At 43.8% G+C, this 17,098-nt stretch overlaps 1 protein-coding gene across 1 annotated transcript in view; it reads left to right on the top strand.

Moving 5' to 3' along the window:
• Positions 1–17,098, top strand: part of KIAA1958 — a 61,165-nt gene that overhangs the window by 25,145 nt on the left and 18,922 nt on the right. The window contains exon 2 of the mRNA XM_082075746.1: positions 10,112–11,379. Within this exon, the coding sequence (XP_081931872.1) occupies positions 10,224–11,379 (1,156 nt within the window). The 5' untranslated portion in view covers positions 10,112–10,223. The remainder of the gene's footprint in view (positions 1–10,111; positions 11,380–17,098) is intronic.

The following is a 17,098-nucleotide window of genomic DNA, read 5'->3' as shown; positions in this document are numbered from 1 at the left end:
GCAACAGTGCAGTGATAAAAATGTCAGAGCTGGAAACCTTCATTTTGACTTTGCTGTAGAAGGACACTTTATGAAAGGGACAAATGGAATTTGAAGGTGTGGAAAAGTTCATTGTGAGACCCATTACAACCTCAAAGGAAGACAGAGGCTAATGCAAACCAGTGGTAGTTGCACGGCTTTCCGGGGGCTTATAGCCAGGATGGATTTTGCCCTGATCTTCATTCTTTCTTCATCTTCCCAGCTGTTGCTGGTGGAGAAAGCCATGAGTGCAACTGAAAATGTTTGTTCGCCACATGATTTTGCTCTAGAGGACTTTCTGCCATTGTAGCAACAAATGCTGGAGTGAGCAGTAAGTAAATTGTCATTTCTTGTGGCATGAGGGAGCATTTATGTTTTTAAAAGCAGGATTTGAGCTGGTCCAGCTGGTGTATTTTTATTTTGAAAGTTATATGTTATATAGAGGCATTCTGAACATATGTCTTTGGTCATTTTTGGCCACTGCAGCAGGCAGCATTCTGAAATGTAAGCGTAAACTTGATAATCGGTCAAAGAGGGACAAGGCAGGGCTAGATTACTTCTAGCTGAAGGAGGAGTCTGATGCTTTAGCAGTTCAGTAAAGCAGGACTTCGTTTTTGTGTTCAGTTCAACGCCAATTAAAACCAATTGTGTTTTCCCTCCATCAAAACTCTGCCATTTTCAAAAGTGCATTGAAAATTGTTACATGGGAACAACCTTCTGAACACTGGTTGATGACATGAGGAAGACTTGAAAGTTAATTTCTACTCCTTTTCTCTCTCCAGCTTTGAAATTTAAGGTATAGCCAGAAATAAATCCACATATGTGCACTGAGCATACAGTTGTGTTCATTCAGTGGAACATATATATGCAAAAAAAAACAAAAACCAAACCCACAAAGCAAAATGAAACAAGAACGAACAAGCCCCAGACAGTTTTGAAAGCGATGGCTTATTAGTTAAATTCTGACATGGAGATCCAACTTTAACCGGAGTGCTGAGGCAGAGGTGGTGACTGCACGGAGGTGAGACAGGCATGCTGGATTTCCTCAGTGGTGCAGGCAGCTACAAATGCTGCCCAGCGTTGCCTGTTGGTGAGGTGAAACACCAAATCTGAAAGCAGCTCACCGAGCAAATGCTGAGGGGGAAATAATTTCCGTGTTAGGTCCCTGCAGTTCCCCTCAGCCTCTGCCAGTAACCCGGGGGCAAACAATGGTCATCAGATAGTTCATCTAACAGTCTGTAAATCCACAGAACTCCTAGTGCTAAAATTTGCTTTCATTGGTCAGCCTGAAGAAGCATAGTTTGCAATCCAGAGTATAGGGTCCCTCTTGTCCCTCAGGTCTTTTGCTGCAGACTACAGTGACAAGTGCACGTGTTAAGAAAACAAGTTATGTTTCATTGAGGCTTTGAGAGAAAGCTTTGGGCACGCACTTGCTAAATACCAAACAAAACAAGCAGGATTTCTTTGTCTTCTGTGTTTATGCTATTCAAGCACTATAACTATTTCTGCGATGAGGAACGATGCACAGCGGGATGCAGACAAAGACGCACACACTGGCAGAGATCGTGTTGAGGAAGGAGCGCAGAGCCGGGCAGAGCAGAGAGCTGAGCCAGGCTGCGGCCCTCCTTATTAAACATTGACAGTTCATAGGATTTACAGATACAGGCCTGGACTAAGATGTTACATAAGATGTTTTTCCAATAATTGTTATTAAAAACACACCACACTCATGTTTGTTTCTGTTACATTCCCACTCATTCACAGACGCGGCCCAAGGACGTTCACACATCCCATGCACTTGGGGGCAGTCATCCAGCCCGAGATACCATTCTCACGAGTCTGGGCTGTCACTCTTTACAGTTATGAGAAATGTACTTCAGCACAATCTGCCCAAGGCCCTTTATATTTTACTATGATCTAATTATGTTAGTACTATTTCTTTGACCATCCAGATGCTCATGCTAGTATTTATCTTCGTTTATCATCCAGGTGGCTGGAACTGCGCATGTTGCTTTCCCACGTCTTTGCTTTCCCACAACTATGCTTACACTACTTAGTGTTTTCAAAATCGTAAAATCTTTTCTGGGTTCGGCTGTACACTGCTTAGTTGTAAGCAGTGTGGAGAGTTAATATTTGACAGGATTACGTTAGTGCTGCTGGGAAGAGCATGGCAAAACATGTCCTTTATGGGATATGAGATGCAAAGTAAAAAAAAATGAAGTGTAGCACTGCCAAGTGTTTTGACTTCTCTGGAGCCAGAGGTGCTTATCAACTTTGCAGATACCTTCATGAACTGTAGAAAGCTCACTTTCCTTTCTGACATGTTCCTTGGAAAGAAGATCCTTCCTCACTCTGAGTGAGTGTCAAGAGAGACACAGTGAGCTGGAGGGAATGGTGTGAGGAACAAGTTAGTCTAAGGAAGCTTAAATTGAGATGTTGGCATCTAGATGAGAAGAGAGGTTCTTAGGCAATGAGATGCTGCTCAGATCGCTTAGATCTGCTGCACCATCCATTCTGCTCCCTTTTCACCTGCTTCTCCCTTTGGTGCTCTTTTGGTCCCTCTATGGTCCTTCAGCCATGCTGTGCAGAGCAGGGCTCATGTAGCTCCTGTTCAGTGGGCACAGAGGAAAAGTACAAAAACAGAAGCAGTGGTGCTTGTAGCATTACATATGGATTAAGAATGGATCCCTCAGACTGTTCCTCAGCCCATTATGCTGTCAATGGATGAATCATTTCATTTTGTGAATGAGGCAGGCTCTTGGGAGGCTCATAATTCTGTGGTAGTCTTCCATGTAAAAAGGCAAGGAAACCCCCAAATGCTGCATCCCAGCCAAAACCTTTTAATTCTCAGCCAACTGAAGGAGCTTCACCAGCAAACAGGTTTTGCTGCTTTCCTCGGGCTTGCTGTGATGACAGCTGCAGCTGAAGGCGTGCCACACTTGGCAAGGGGAGCATCTTCCCTGAAGACAAACCATCAGCTGAGGAGGAGCTGCAGTCTCATGCAGCAAGTGTGACGGACAGCCGTGAGATTTTTCTGAATGGAGAACAGCACTTGCTTGCTTTTGGTTATTTTTCCTTCTATTTCCCCCTGCACTCCCATCAGGAAAGCATTCTTGCTGCTGCTCATTGGTGACAGGAATTATGATCGTTGTTCATTGTGGGTAAAATCCTGGCCTGCTTACTCAATAGCAGAGCTCCTACTGACTTTAGAAAGACCAAAATATAAGCACAGAAGCTCTGAGACACACAAAAGGGAAGGCACTTGCTGCACATAAATGATTGAATCGATATAAAATACAGGAAGAGCCTAGAATTGTGGAGGTGGAAAATTAGCATGAAGGTTTTGGTTTTTTTCTGCTGTACATCCCAGTTTATTTCTAAATCAGTTCTTACAGGGCTAAAAGCATGAACAAATAGGATGAGCTCATAAAATCTGGATATAGTAGGTTGTTTTGTTAAGGTGAGAGGTTGTTTCTCCCCTGAAGACACCTGCTGGAGGCTGTCTAAAAGTGGTAAGGGAACAGTGGCAAATGAGCAAAGCTGGAGAAATTATCTAGTTTAAGGATACATGACATTGCCAAACTCAGAGGCTTGCAGCACTTGCCAGAATTTGTGAGCCTTTCTTCTGTAATTTATACACTTTTGTTTCCTGGAGAGACGTTCAGTTAAAAACATGTTTTCCTAACTTAAGGGAGCCATGTGCAGTTTGTATCAGAGGTGGAGGTCTGCCCCTTCCTCCTGTGGTAAAGTGGGACACCTAGTTGATTCATACCTTGGCTATTAAATGTCATTTTTTTCTACATACTTTTTTTCCTCTCACTCTCTGCTGTTTCTTCGTAGTCTGTCTTTCAAGCAGAAAGGAAATACAGTAACTGTTGAGTTGACATGGAAGTTTTGTACTCCTGAAGTCTAAAATTGGAGAAAATGAACTGACCTGTTCCCAGTCATTCCAGTTTGCTGGCCTCTTTTGAATGAGTGGCTGTCCATCCCAGTCTTTTGACAAGTTGATGACATCCTTGGCAATATCAAGTGAAGAAATCAAAACATTGGGTCAAAGAGGCTGATCTTTAACTCTGCTGTTAGTAGCAGTCCCCTTGTAGGAGGTAGCAGGGAAGGTGACTGGCAGTGGCATTATTTTGGCTGCCCTGTTGCGTGGCTGAAGCCTCTGGCATTGGCAGAGCGATATCTGGGGGAGGCTCCTGCTGAGTCTGCTCTAGCCTCTTACTTTGGGAAGGAGAAATACAGTTCTTGCTGTGATCCTGGACTGACAGCTAGTGGAGTCTATGGGCCACAGCAGGACCTTGCAGGGACCTCAGTACTGCTCGGTCCTCTCTGACGAATGAACACGTGGATTTCTGGTGTTGATTTCAGTCCTTTAGCCGTGTTAAGCATTCGGCTCAATAAATGCTAATGATAAAAGAAGGCAGAATATTGTCTACTGGCCAAAATCTTGAACGAGGCAGATGGTCGCCAAACTTTAATTCATGGTGCTCTCAATCTGTGAGCTCACAATTGTGTTTCCTTACTTGTAAATATGAAAATGAAAATCCTTCAAAATGAAGAAGTGCTTCCCCGTCAGGTGGTGGTGGTGGACTAACAGACCAGTAAGTTTGGCCATAGCACAGAGGCTGCAAATAAAGAGGGTTTTAAAACATTCTGAGCTGCTTCTGCTATTGTGAGAAAGCAGAGCCCAACACACATGGGCTGGTTACCTCTGAATGTAGAAGCTGATACAACATTGCTTAAAAACACTTCAAAGTCAGGTTTCAGCTGCTGTAAGATTTGAAATCCACACTATGTAAAATGACTAAATGCAGGGGTTTTTACACTTGTCTCTTAATGTTTTAAGATTCAGGTTTTAGAGTTTTTTACAGCTGTGAGACTAGAAAGACTACTTTTTATTATTAACAAAAGTAAGTTTTGTATCGTAGTCTTACTTAAGAATCTTGGGCTGTTAGAAGACCAGTATTATCAACCTTGGGATCAAGTCCCAAGAGCTGGTTAGTGTAGCCATGTCTGTACTGTTCCCTTGAATAAAAATTAGCGTGTTAGTTCCTGCAGTGCTAATAATCAGTAGTAGTAACAGAATTTCAAACATACATTTCTGTGATGCAAGTTAGTCTGTGTTGTGTTGCCCAGCGTTACCCCGGGAAGGACATCCATTACTAACTGCCTGTGAGTCCATGAGAATCCCAATAAGGTTTCTTGCCTTCTTTACAACAAAATGCACAGGTCACCTTCCCTGAGCTGTAGGTCCACCAAACAGATGTTCCAGTGTACAGATGCTGCTGGGGAACATGTGTTTCCCACTGCATACTGCTATTCCATCCTGGTTTTTTGCATTCACCTCCTTCACTGCATCTTCACCTCTGCTGTCTCCTTTCTGGGGGAGCCACATCACAGATCTCCCTGTTTGTCCTGAGGAACCTCCCATGAGGTCCTAACTGAAACTCCACTGCGACACCCTCATCCACAAGGAAGGAAAGCTGGAGAGGTAGTTGAGATCGTCAGGTCTTCCCTCCCCACTGTTGGTTCATTCTTTGCATGGCATAAAGGGTTCATGGTAGCTACAGCTACCAGCTGCTGTTGCTCCTGGGACTTGCCTGGCGTCAGTGCTTTTTCTCTTCTGCTACTACTGTGTGTAAAATCAGAAAGAATTTTGCCTGCATGAAACTTGCTAAGCCAAGTCACATCCTAGAACATGGAAGAGATACTCTTTACCGTATATACACTTTACATTATAGATGTCTTTACAGATAGATACTCTTTACAAGTTCCTACTTTTTATTTCCCTTTGGTCACCAAGTAGATCCCCTATGGCAAACCCCTTGTTCTGGATATAGAAAATATTCCCTTTCACAACACAAATAATGTTCCAGTTACTGCATTAATGGATCCTAAGGAATGGTTTTGCAACAATAACACTTTCTCATACAGCATTTCCATACACATTAATCACTACAGCAACATGTTGCAAATGAGGTCATAAAAGCTAAACAAGCCATAAAATCGGATTCTTAATTTAGGATTCAGATAGCTGCAGTGAATTTCTAGCACCTAGACATGCTTCACTCTGAATTAGATATTGCTGGGCTCTGAAATGCAGAATAGTGCTGTGGAAGGGTAAGGCTTTGCCACCCATAAGGCAGCTAAAATACCAGTGTTATTCCTACCGAAGCTGTACCATGTTTTTGCCAGCTACTGTATGATTTCAGAGTATATGTGTTAGCAGGTTATTAAGCATGAGTCATCTTATTGAATCTTGCCAGTCTGAATGAAAGACTTCTATAATCTTTAAAATGTGATTTAGCAAGCAAGAGCAGACTTTCAGCCAGCATCATGCTGTCCCTCTTCAGGAAACCAGGTAGATAATGATGGATTTGCTGTGTTTCCTCAGGGTGAGTCCCTCCCTGCCAAAGTGCCATTGTCACCTTCTGCTGCAGTAGGTGAACTGAAGACACACTCCTTCTGAATAACCAATATCTTGGATTTGAAGCCCTGCTCATACAATCTAACTGTGATCTCATTTCCCTGTGTGGAAAGCGGTTCTTCAGCCAAACTGGACTTTCTGTCCTGGTCGTGCAGCAACTGGGAAGTTCGATGCTTTCCCATGGGTTTGCCCTAATGTAGCTTCTGACTATAGCCATGGCTATAGCTCTCCCTCCTTTGCCCTGTTCACCTTCCAGATTGTCTTGTGTTAGTGTGGTTTTACTCCTTCCATCTTTTAGTGTTCCTTCTTCGACAAGCTGCTTTGTAAGTCTTTATCTTTGAATACGCCAGTCAACATAAATGTGGATGCCCTGGGAGTTTTGACCCATGTCAAGATTTGCAGTGTATCTTTTAAAAGGTTTAAAACAAATAACCAAATATAATAAACAACTTCTAGATGTTTAAAAGCTATATCTTTGAGAAGGGGAGCCTCTCCAGTGCCTAAAAGTCCTGCAAAGGGGGATCCTACTGCATTTATTATGCTGCACAGAGGCATTGGTCATGCTAGGAGCTTTGTGCTGTGAGATCTGTAACATTGTTGGGGTTTCTTGTAGGCAATAAAAGAAGCTGAAATTTATTGCAGCAGTTGTTCTTTGTGCATGTACTCTGGCTTTAGCTATCTGAAAACCAAGCTTGAATTTTACACTATTTTTGCTCTGTTTCCTAATGGTGTGCTTCCTCCTGTTCATCTGTTGTCCAGGACTTCCTTCCATGTCATGCTTGATTTCAAAGATGCTGAAAAAATACCTACAATTTCGCAAAATATCTAGAAATTCTCATGCTGGTTCCATTCTTGAGCCCAATATTGAGGCACGGCACCCGGGTGTGTTGGAAAGACTCATGGCAAGCTTCGCGGAGGGAATCGTAGGCAGTACTTGCCCATTCTGTTTCCAGTTTGGGGTTGCACAGGCCACCCTTTTCTTGGTGAATGAAGGTGCATGGGCAGGCTGCAAAACCATTGAAACACGGCATCTTCGTTTACCTCCCTTGGCACAGGGCGAACATGGTTATCTGCAGCTAGCTGGCAGGTGACCTTGAAGAGCAAGTGAGTAGGCAGGTAGTAATTTGTGGGTCTTTTAGGGAAAGCATTCTCCAGGGACAGTTAGCCACCGTGTAGCTCTCTTTTCAAGCCATGATGCAGCTCATTCTGTATCTAAAATTACTTGTGTACAAGAGGATGGGGAGCAAAATGACATGTAAAATTGACAGGAATGCTGCATGTCGGTTGGGGGAAAAGAAAACAAAGGGCTTTTCTGCCTTATGAAAATAAAAGTGAGATGAGAATAATAGGAGCTCCAAGTCTTGCAGGTCATGTTCACGAAGCACAGGAGGGAGAAGGTTTGGGGGAGCCTCCAAACAGATCTGAAGAAATGAGCAGGAGTTCCCAGTTACTTTTAGCTATCTGAGAAAGTCACTGGAGGTGATTTCTCTGTCATCAGGTGTAAACAAAGAGGGATGCTCAGACTTTGCTATCATTGGATAGTGCTGCCGTTTCTCTGGTAGCCCTTGATTACTTTAATGAAAAGAAGTTCTACATAAGTGAATAATAATTTAAAATATGTATTTACCAAATTGAAATTGTATTAAGATGTGATCCATTGTTTGAAAAAGTGACCTCTAGTAAGTAACAGCTGGTGAGATAGGAAAACATGAGTGTTGTTAAAGGAATATAAATGTAAATTTAATCTCAATTAATTTAGCTGAGCAGTAACCTCAAAACATTCTCAGTCCAGTCTGTGCCCAGCAACCATGAAATTTTGCATTGTTTGAGCTCTATTATTACTGATCTTCTCCAGCAACTCAAATAACCTTAATTTTTAAAAGTAAGACAATAGTGTAAAGAAAGAGCGACTGTCCGTTTTTGTATTAATAATGGCCCTGGGTCAGGGCTATGTGTTGGGGCCCATCTATGAAGTGCTGACTTTCTTACAGACCCCTGGAGTCCAAGTTACCTGTGCTTGTTGCGGTCAGTTTGAGCTTCACAGTTGACTTTGATCTATTTCAGCCATGGTCATTGAGGATCTTCACAGCAGGAGGTAATAATTTCCCACCTCAGAAACACGCTACTGAGGGGTCCCCTATCCCGGTAGGGGGATCTGTGTCAAAACTGGTTCATGCCGTCTTTATCAGTGTGATTATTCCTCTAGGATTGTATGGACCATTGACTAACTATATATGATTTGGTTGTGATTTAAGAAAACAAACAAACAAACAAATTATTACTGCAGCAGTTAAGTAATAAAATGCCTGGATAACAGGAAAATGGGCATTGACCGCAGCTTAAATCTGGAAGTGTGCAGAGTACAGAACATTATAAGCAAAATAAAATAATAATTATTGAATTACCAGAAGCTTACTTCTTAGATGGTGGAATTTTGATACCAGATAACTTGGTAAACCACTCAGGGAAAAGAACTTACCTGTAAAAAAGTTCAGTAATTTTAGCTGAGTTATGATTCCTTGCTCTTCTGTGTTTACTGAAAGAATGGTTAATCTTTACATTTACTTTGTTTATTCCTTCTTTCCCCCTCTATTCATATAAAAAAAAATGAAGCATTACCTGCATCATGTTTCATTGTCTTTTTTATAATGATAAAAGAAATGCGGAGCAGAGAAACAACTGCAAGATCTCCTAGGAAGTCCTAGTGCTGAAGGACTGAGAAGGTGAGGCCTTGCACTCTTGTGCGGGACGAGACCTTACCTGGAAAGTAGCTGTGCCATGTGGGCAGGAAGCAGTTTCTGGCAGGAAAAGATGAACATGCGATAGGTTTTGTATATTTGTTTGACCTGAAATATGGTAGGATTCATAGCCTTTGCCCCTGCGGTCCATGCCTTGTGCTGCAAATTTCTAAATAGTTCTGGTGAAAATGGAAAGTGCTTTTCTTGAACAGAATAATGATTTAGATCTGGGAAAACAGACAATATAAGAAAGCAAAAGGTTAACTCTCAGACCTTAAGGAAAATTGCAACTTTAACTTCCCTTAAGCTTCTCTTAAGCCTTTGGACAACTGATGACCGTCAGTATAGCACAGCAAAGGATGAACTTGTTTTCTCCTTATATGGAAAACTCAAGTTTCTGACCACATCTCTCAAATTCAGCTGAAAAAAGGAGATAATTTGATACATTTGAGAAACATGCATGAATGATACGAAATGTCATAAAGTTTCATCAGGTGCAGAGCGTCTGAGTTGGTGCTTGATTGCCACCCTAGTGTTTAAGATGAATTGTATGTTTTAAGATTGTATTTCATTTTCTAAGTATGAAGACACCAACACTGTCTTATGGGCTGCATTTGCATTGTTGAAGATTTAAGCTTCAAATCATGTTGCCACCGATACTGGCTTGTTTAAAAATCTGTTTTATCTAATTTTAGTTGTGTATTGCGGGGATATTTCTTCCCTTGGGTTTAAAGGCAGATGTTTTGCAGGCAGAATGAGGAACGAGGCTGCTTAAAAGCAGGTGCTGTTTTGAGAAATGTGGTTTGGAATGCATGAGGTGAGAGTGAAATGCGTTTACCTGAGCTTACAAATGTTTCACTTGCCTGTGGAAACGTGGTCTTGCTTTGGGAGTGCTGAAGAGCGGGGTTTTGCTCTGTGTTTGCAGGTGAGCAGCAAACATGAGCCTGGCAACACGCGACCATGAGTGCCAGAACCCTGTGATCTGAACTGTGTCTTCAGCCGAGTTCCTCACAGCGAGGCTCTGTTGATCCTGCACCATGGAGGACTGCCTTCACACCTCCTCGGAAAACCTCTCCAAGCTGGTGAGCTGGGCCCACAGCCACGGGACCATCTGCAGCCTCATCCCCAACCTCAAGCACCTGCTCTCCGAGGGGGCCCATGGCAACCTGACCGCCATGTGGGGCTGCAGTGCCGGCCATGCCTACCACTGGCCCCTGGCCGCCACGTGCCGGGCTGGCTCCCAGGAGCGTGTCTGCTTCCAGGACAGCCGCAGCTTCAACTCCGACAGCCCCAGCATGCTGGGGGTGCCCTCGGAGGCGCAGGCCAGCCCCCTGCAGCGCTACCCAGGCCAGCCGGGGAAGGCCAAGCTGGACTGCACCCGCACCCGCGACTCCTGCGACTTCTCCTACTGCAGCGAGCCCTCGGAGCTGGGCGAGCCCGTGGAGGAGTACGAGGATGAGGCCACCCTGTTCGACATGGTCTGCGAGTCTTCTGTCACCGACGAGGACAGCGACTTCGAGCCGCATCCCCACCGGGCCCCTGCCGGCCCCCGCAAGCGGCCGGCCGCCAGCCTGCCCACCGCCGCCCAGGCACAGCCTGCTGACGAGGGCGGCGGCGAGGTGCTCCTCAAGAAGATCAAGCAGGAGCTCCCCGAGGACTACTACATAGTGGCCAACGCCGAGCTGACCGCCGGTGCCGACGGGCCGGCCCTTGCCTTGACGCAGATGTCCAAGCCCAAGCCGCAGGCCCAGGCCGGGCCCTCCTGCCTGGGCACCGCCCGGGCGCTGCCTCAGCCGGCTGCTGGCCCCGACCCTGACCCCCAGCGCCTCTCCTCCTCGCCCCCCGGCCTGCCCCGGCTGGCCACGCAGAGGCTGCCCCGCGGCCCCCTGGCCTCCCCAGCACGGGGGGCAGGCGGTGGCCCCGTGGCCGCCCTACAGGTGCCGGCCACCAGCTCCAACGCCACCACCACCGCCGGGAAACCCATCAGCATCCCCCTGTCAGCACTGCAGCTGCCCGGGCAAGAGGAGCTGCCGGCCGCCGAGGAGAGCGTCCCGCCCGCCCCGCCGCTGGCCCCGGGTGGCGAGGCAGCCAGCTCGCCCGCGGTGAGCGCCGAGCCGGAGGTCAGCTCCAGCCAGCAGCAGCCCCACGCCGTCCCCACCGCCACCCCTGAGGCGGCAGCGCAGTCTGTGCCAGGTAGGACGCAGGGTAGGAGTCGAGGGGCGGCAGCATTGTAGGGGTGGCCCCTGCAGGCACGTCTTGGTGAGAAGGCGGCCAAGGAGGGCGTGCTGCATTGCATGAGGGTGCCAGAATCACAGAGTGGTTGGGGTTGGAAGGGACCTCTGGAGATCATCCAGTCCAACCCACCTGCTAAGGCAGGTTCACCAGAACAGATCACACAGGAATGTGTCCAGGCGGGTTTGAATGTCTCCAGAGAAGGAGACTCCACAGCCTCTCTGAGCAGCCTGTTCCAGGGCTCTGTCACCTCAAAGTAAAGAAGTTTCTCCTCATATTCAGATGGAATCTCCTGTGCTTCAAACTGTGCCTTTGCCCCTCATCCTAACATTGGGCACCACTGAAAGGAGTCTGGTCCCATCCTCTTGACATCCACCCTTCAGATATTTATAAACATTGATGAGATCCCTGCTCAGCCTCCTCTTCTTCAGGCTGAACAGACCCAAGTCTCCCTCCAGCTCTTAAGTCAATAGACAGAGAAACTCTCCTTACTTGCAAGAGGGTTTGTAAGACCTCAACTGAGTGGAGGCCAGGAGCACCCCCTGTGAGAATGCGCCACTGCTGTAGGGAAAGCACTCTTTTAGGACAGGTTTATAGATCTGTTTTGGGTACAGTTGTGTCATGGGAGAGGTCATGCAGCTGCCTTACTATGTGCAGGGGCTGGGGAGGACGTGAAACCCGGCTGTGTACTCTTATGTGAAACTGAAATAAGTGGTCTCAGCCAGTGGAGCCTAGAGGTGGGGGTCAGCTGTTGCCTTCACTCTGTCAGAAGAGAGATGTTTGACATGGAGAGGCAAAGGAGGGCACAAGGGGAGTACCTGGAGAGAGGTTTGTGCTTCTATAAATCTTAACTAAATGGTTTTCCTGACCTGTAAATCAGAGCAGCCTGCAGAGATGAGAAGGACAACCACAACCTTAACCATGGAACTGATAATGCTCAAAGATTAATCCAAGAGAAAAAAAAAATTTTCCCCGTTCTCAGTGGAAGTTATCATATCCCATGTCCTTCGTTTTTTTCATCTCCTACTGCTGCCAGAGCACTGGGAATTGGCTCAAACAGATCAATGTTATTGGATAAAGAGGATGTTAAAACAGCATACTTCTGCTGAATGATTATCCTACATGCAGAATAACTCAGTGTTGGCTGTAGGTCTTCTGGAGGGGGAGGAAGTCTGTTTTCTGAGCAGACTTGCCAGCTCCCTCTGGACCTGAGTGCAGACAGTGCTGGCTTTGCTCTTCCAGCTGTGAGTGGTGCCATCCCAGGAGGAGGTGTGGGCAGGAGCAGGTTCTCCATCTGCTCCCCTGCTGGTTCAGCCTAGGAGTGTCTGGTCAGACACAGCGATGCCAGACAGTGGAGGGGGAAAAGCAATGCCTATCTGCAGTCTTGTGGCAGATACTGTAAATGCTAAAAGCAATGACTTTAATAGCCTGGGTGATACTTCAGTGTGGACACCCTCAAATCAGTAAAACTATTAATTGGCAAGAGCCTGCAGATCTTGTCACATAAAACAATGGGCAAAATTAAATACCAGTTTTGCTAAGTAAAACTCCACTAACAATTAGAAATTAGAAAACATGATATTTCTCTTAATTACAGCAAAACAAATTCTTCTTTGGGACCCATTTCTGCATGGCTGCATCTTTGAGGTGTTACTTTGCAGTAGTCCTGTCAAGTAACATCCCTTGTGCAAATTCCCTTACTAAACTCTGGTTTAGAACTGACTCTGCTCAGCTAAATATGAGAGATACAGGATGCCAGTTGTCAATCTGAATTGTGTGATAATCCTGCTCATTCTGCATTCCTCAGTTTATATGATATCACTGCTGTATACACTAGAGCTGGTTTCTACCAACTTGTCCTTGCAACTTGCTTAGTCTCAAATGTGCAAGTTGGGATGATAGAATACAAACCTAGACAGAATTTGTCCATGTAGGTATGTGTTATCTGGGAGAGTGATTTACTTTCAACAGATTCATTAAAAAACACAACACCTTTCAAACTGCTTTTGTCAGGTCCTCAGAAACCAAACATGATCAGCAGTGTTACTGGTTAGGGTTAAACCTTACAAGAATGGACACAGTGCCACATTTTCACATTTTCATTGTTTCTAGAGCAGAGTTGGTCCATGTCTAGTGTCTCACTGTGGGGAGCAAGTGGGATTGCATCTGGATTTACTCTCACTGCACAAATCAACCCTCAAAACCTCCTCAGGCTGATGTAGTATTGTTATAATACGCTGTTACAGTACTCAGAAGTAGCTGCATTTTAGCCAGGGTAAAATGACTGACATACAACTAAAACCCAATACTCACGTCAGTAAAGTCTCCAATTTCCATAGAGCCTGTTCCTTTGGGAAAGAATTGCTAGCATTAATAAATCTTCAAGCTGCAGAAAAGCGGGCCATGTTGGTAAGTGAATTTATGACAGATGCGTATTTCTGCATAGCAGATCCTTGCAGATGAAATGTGGAAGTCTGATTAAAGACCAGAGTAGGGTGATTGCTCATGTACAGTGGTTTTGTTAGGTTGTCTCTTAACAAAGAGCGATGTACTGGAAGTGGTGCATGATACATAAAATCTGAGCAATACTGAACAATGAGAGAATGTTTATCTATCCTACGTAAAGATGTTTCTGTCCTAAACTGATAGAAACAAGGCCTTGTATAATTCTTATGTAAAAAAAAGGCAGAAAGTAATTATACCAAGAAGCTTAGAGCTTTTGTTAGTTTGCAGACTTGGTGGATGCTTGACAAACAAAGGTACAATTGAAAGTAAGCGGGAAATTTAAGGTCTGCCTTGTGACCTACAAAGTGTTGCTTGATTTTAAAATATAATATGTGAAGCTTTGGTCCCGGTCCCGTTAGAACTTGTTGTGTGTTCAGGAGGTCTTTGCAGGACTAAGACCTTAAATGATAGGTTATGATTAAAGGCTGCTATCCAACCAGCAAGAAATATTCCCTTGAGTTTTACCTTAAGTCATATATCTTTGCATTTTTATCAGATACAGCTGATAGTTTCCCTGCATGGTAATCTCATAGGTCATTAAAGCTTGAGTGAGGTTCTCCATGAAATCAAAAATCCTGATGATCTAGGTTAGCTTAAGCCAATTTAAGCCACGTTATACATTTGGACTAGTATCTCTTTCAAACTTTTTCTTTCCCTCTTTTACTCTCTTTAATTAAGCTGTGGCCACCAAATGTGTAAGCAGGGACTTTACAAAGCTATTTTTATGTCTTAAAAGCGAAGTGGCATCCCAGTGAAGATTCAGTGAGGTTAGACACTGATTTTTGTTGGGCAATCTCCATCTAAGCATTGTGGAATATATACCAAATTATTTTTGTTGAACTTCAGCCCTTATAAGTGGACATTCTTCTGTGAATTTTCAGATTGTTATTTACCACTTTATTAGTAAAGCTTTCAACAATATATGTAGGAACTGTTCAGTCTTTTTTTTTCTTGTGGAAAAAATGAGAAGACCTTCACTTGAGAGGAGAGAAATTTTTGCAGTGGTGGAGAGCAGGGAATTTCTGCAATTTCCGCTTCCCAAACAACCTCTTTTGTCTTTCCCTTTTGGGAAAGGGAAACTTGGTCTGTTTTTTATGTCCAAGAACCAGCAAGGGCAAGGTAGGGCACATCAGTGAGGATGGAAGGTGAGAAACATGATGCTTTAGCTTGTAGTACCTGCAGCCTAATTAGTGACATTTGGATGTCTGAAGCCATGAACTGAAAAGATTTGGTGTTATTGCAGAAATATATGGAGGAAGACTATATCTCAGAGGAGGGTAGTGCTTGTGTAGGAAGGCAAATTTTGATTCTCAGAAAGGTAGGAGTTACTTCATAAGTGGAACTGTCGAAGTATTTATGAAGAATACCCAATTTCTCTCTGAAGACTCAGGGTAAAGATGTGGCTTGGATTAACAAGACAGTGCAGCAAGACATCTCTGGTCGAATCCTAGTCCAACACTATAAATACAGCAGAAAACACTTCCATGAGGATACACTAAAAAGCTGTCAAATCCATATGTACAAAATGTGCAGAATGCAAAGAATAGTGAGTAGAGATGCAAAATAAAATTCCTGTGAATGAAGTGACTGGGGTTGTTGCTTCTGCCAGAGATGTGGTAAATCATATTCTGTAGGTACCATCGCATATCCACGGCTGAACTCACCAGCCTGCTGGGTCGCGTTTTACATGTACAGGTTTTTGATGAATTTGGAAGGGAAATAGGTTGTCCACAAGCACCACTGCTTTCTTAGTCAGCATGTCACAACTGTCCTTCCACCATGGTTATTGAATGGTATTGCTGTTTGAATGCATGCTGTGATGGATGGTGGAATATTTTTGAAGTATTTTTCTGCAATCAAAAGAAGTAGGACCTCTTCTTTTCCCCCTCTCTCTCTGCAATTTTGTGAGTTTAAATTAAGTGGGACCTGAGATTGTTGTGTGATCGTAAGACTTATGGATTAGAAGCAGTTAGATAAGCATCAAAATATCACAAGACTTAGAGGAGAAAAAACTGTGCCACACCTCGTGAATAGCCAGTTTAGACCAGGTTTAGCTTAAACTCCTAAATTACTTCGTGCACTACAAGGAAGAAAAATGTGTCAACTTGCACATTCTGAAGAAGTGAAAACAAGAAAAAATAATACCTGTTTTTAGAGATATACAAAACATCAGCTATGCATACAGAAAGGACAAATTTATCCCTGATGTAATTCTTACTAACCCAGTGGAACTGCACCAAGAATGTATGTAGACACAAGGCAAATAATCATATCAAAAGAAAGTTACAAAGCTTGAGCTCCTCCAAGAACACTCAAATAATGGCTGATCCATATCTGTATCTGTAATTTACATCCAAAGATTGATGATTTTGGCTAAAGTGACTGCTGAAGCCTGCCCCCAGGAAAATGAATGCACTGCTCAGTGTGGTCAAGTAAACAATTAAAAATACATAGGGCATAGACAGTCTTTTCCTCTTCTTGTGGGACTTAAGAGTTCAGAATCCACTGGTGATTCTTTAGGTCCCATAATTGATATCTATTCTTGCTCTAGTAGCTGAACTGAAAATAATAAGTGCTGAGATACATAATTACAAAAAGCATAGTACTTTTTTTTTTTTTTTTAATTGCAATAGCCTACCTTATTTAGAAGAATAAAACTAGATCATTATAGTTTTAATCATCAGAAAAAAAGCAAGCTAGTGAGTTGATTAACTCCCTCCTGCACTGCCACGGCCTTCTGATCTTGCAGCATAGATTTGCCCACCCACCCCCACCCTTAATTATCTCTGTCCAAATGCTGTTGAATTATAAACTAATGTTTTTGAGTTTTATTTTAAAAGGTCTGCTAATGAGGCTGATATTACTAATCTTTACAGTATTGTAAGGGAGTTCTGTTTAAAAGCAGGCCAGTATCATAAAAAGAGACAAATTCAGCCTTGGCAAAGTAGTCATATATTCACTTTTATCATCTGTGTACAAAGCATGACAATCAAATTGGGAAAAAAAAAAATGAAACCATAGTACCAATAATTCTAACACAAGAGTATGTTTTATGAAGCTATTCCTACAAGAAGCATTTATCAAGTTATTAGTTCTTTCAGGAGAACACTGAAATGAAGACTCATCAAGAATTACAACATCTTTAGATTTTCTCTGTACTTAAGAAATTTATCAT

Source organism: Streptopelia decaocto, assembly GCF_964273445.1.
Source record: "Streptopelia decaocto genome assembly, chromosome: Z".
Classification (NCBI taxonomy): domain Eukaryota; kingdom Metazoa; phylum Chordata; class Aves; order Columbiformes; family Columbidae; genus Streptopelia; species Streptopelia decaocto.
Note: the sequence above shows the minus strand (reverse complement) of the source record. Positions and strands in the feature narration are given on the sequence as shown.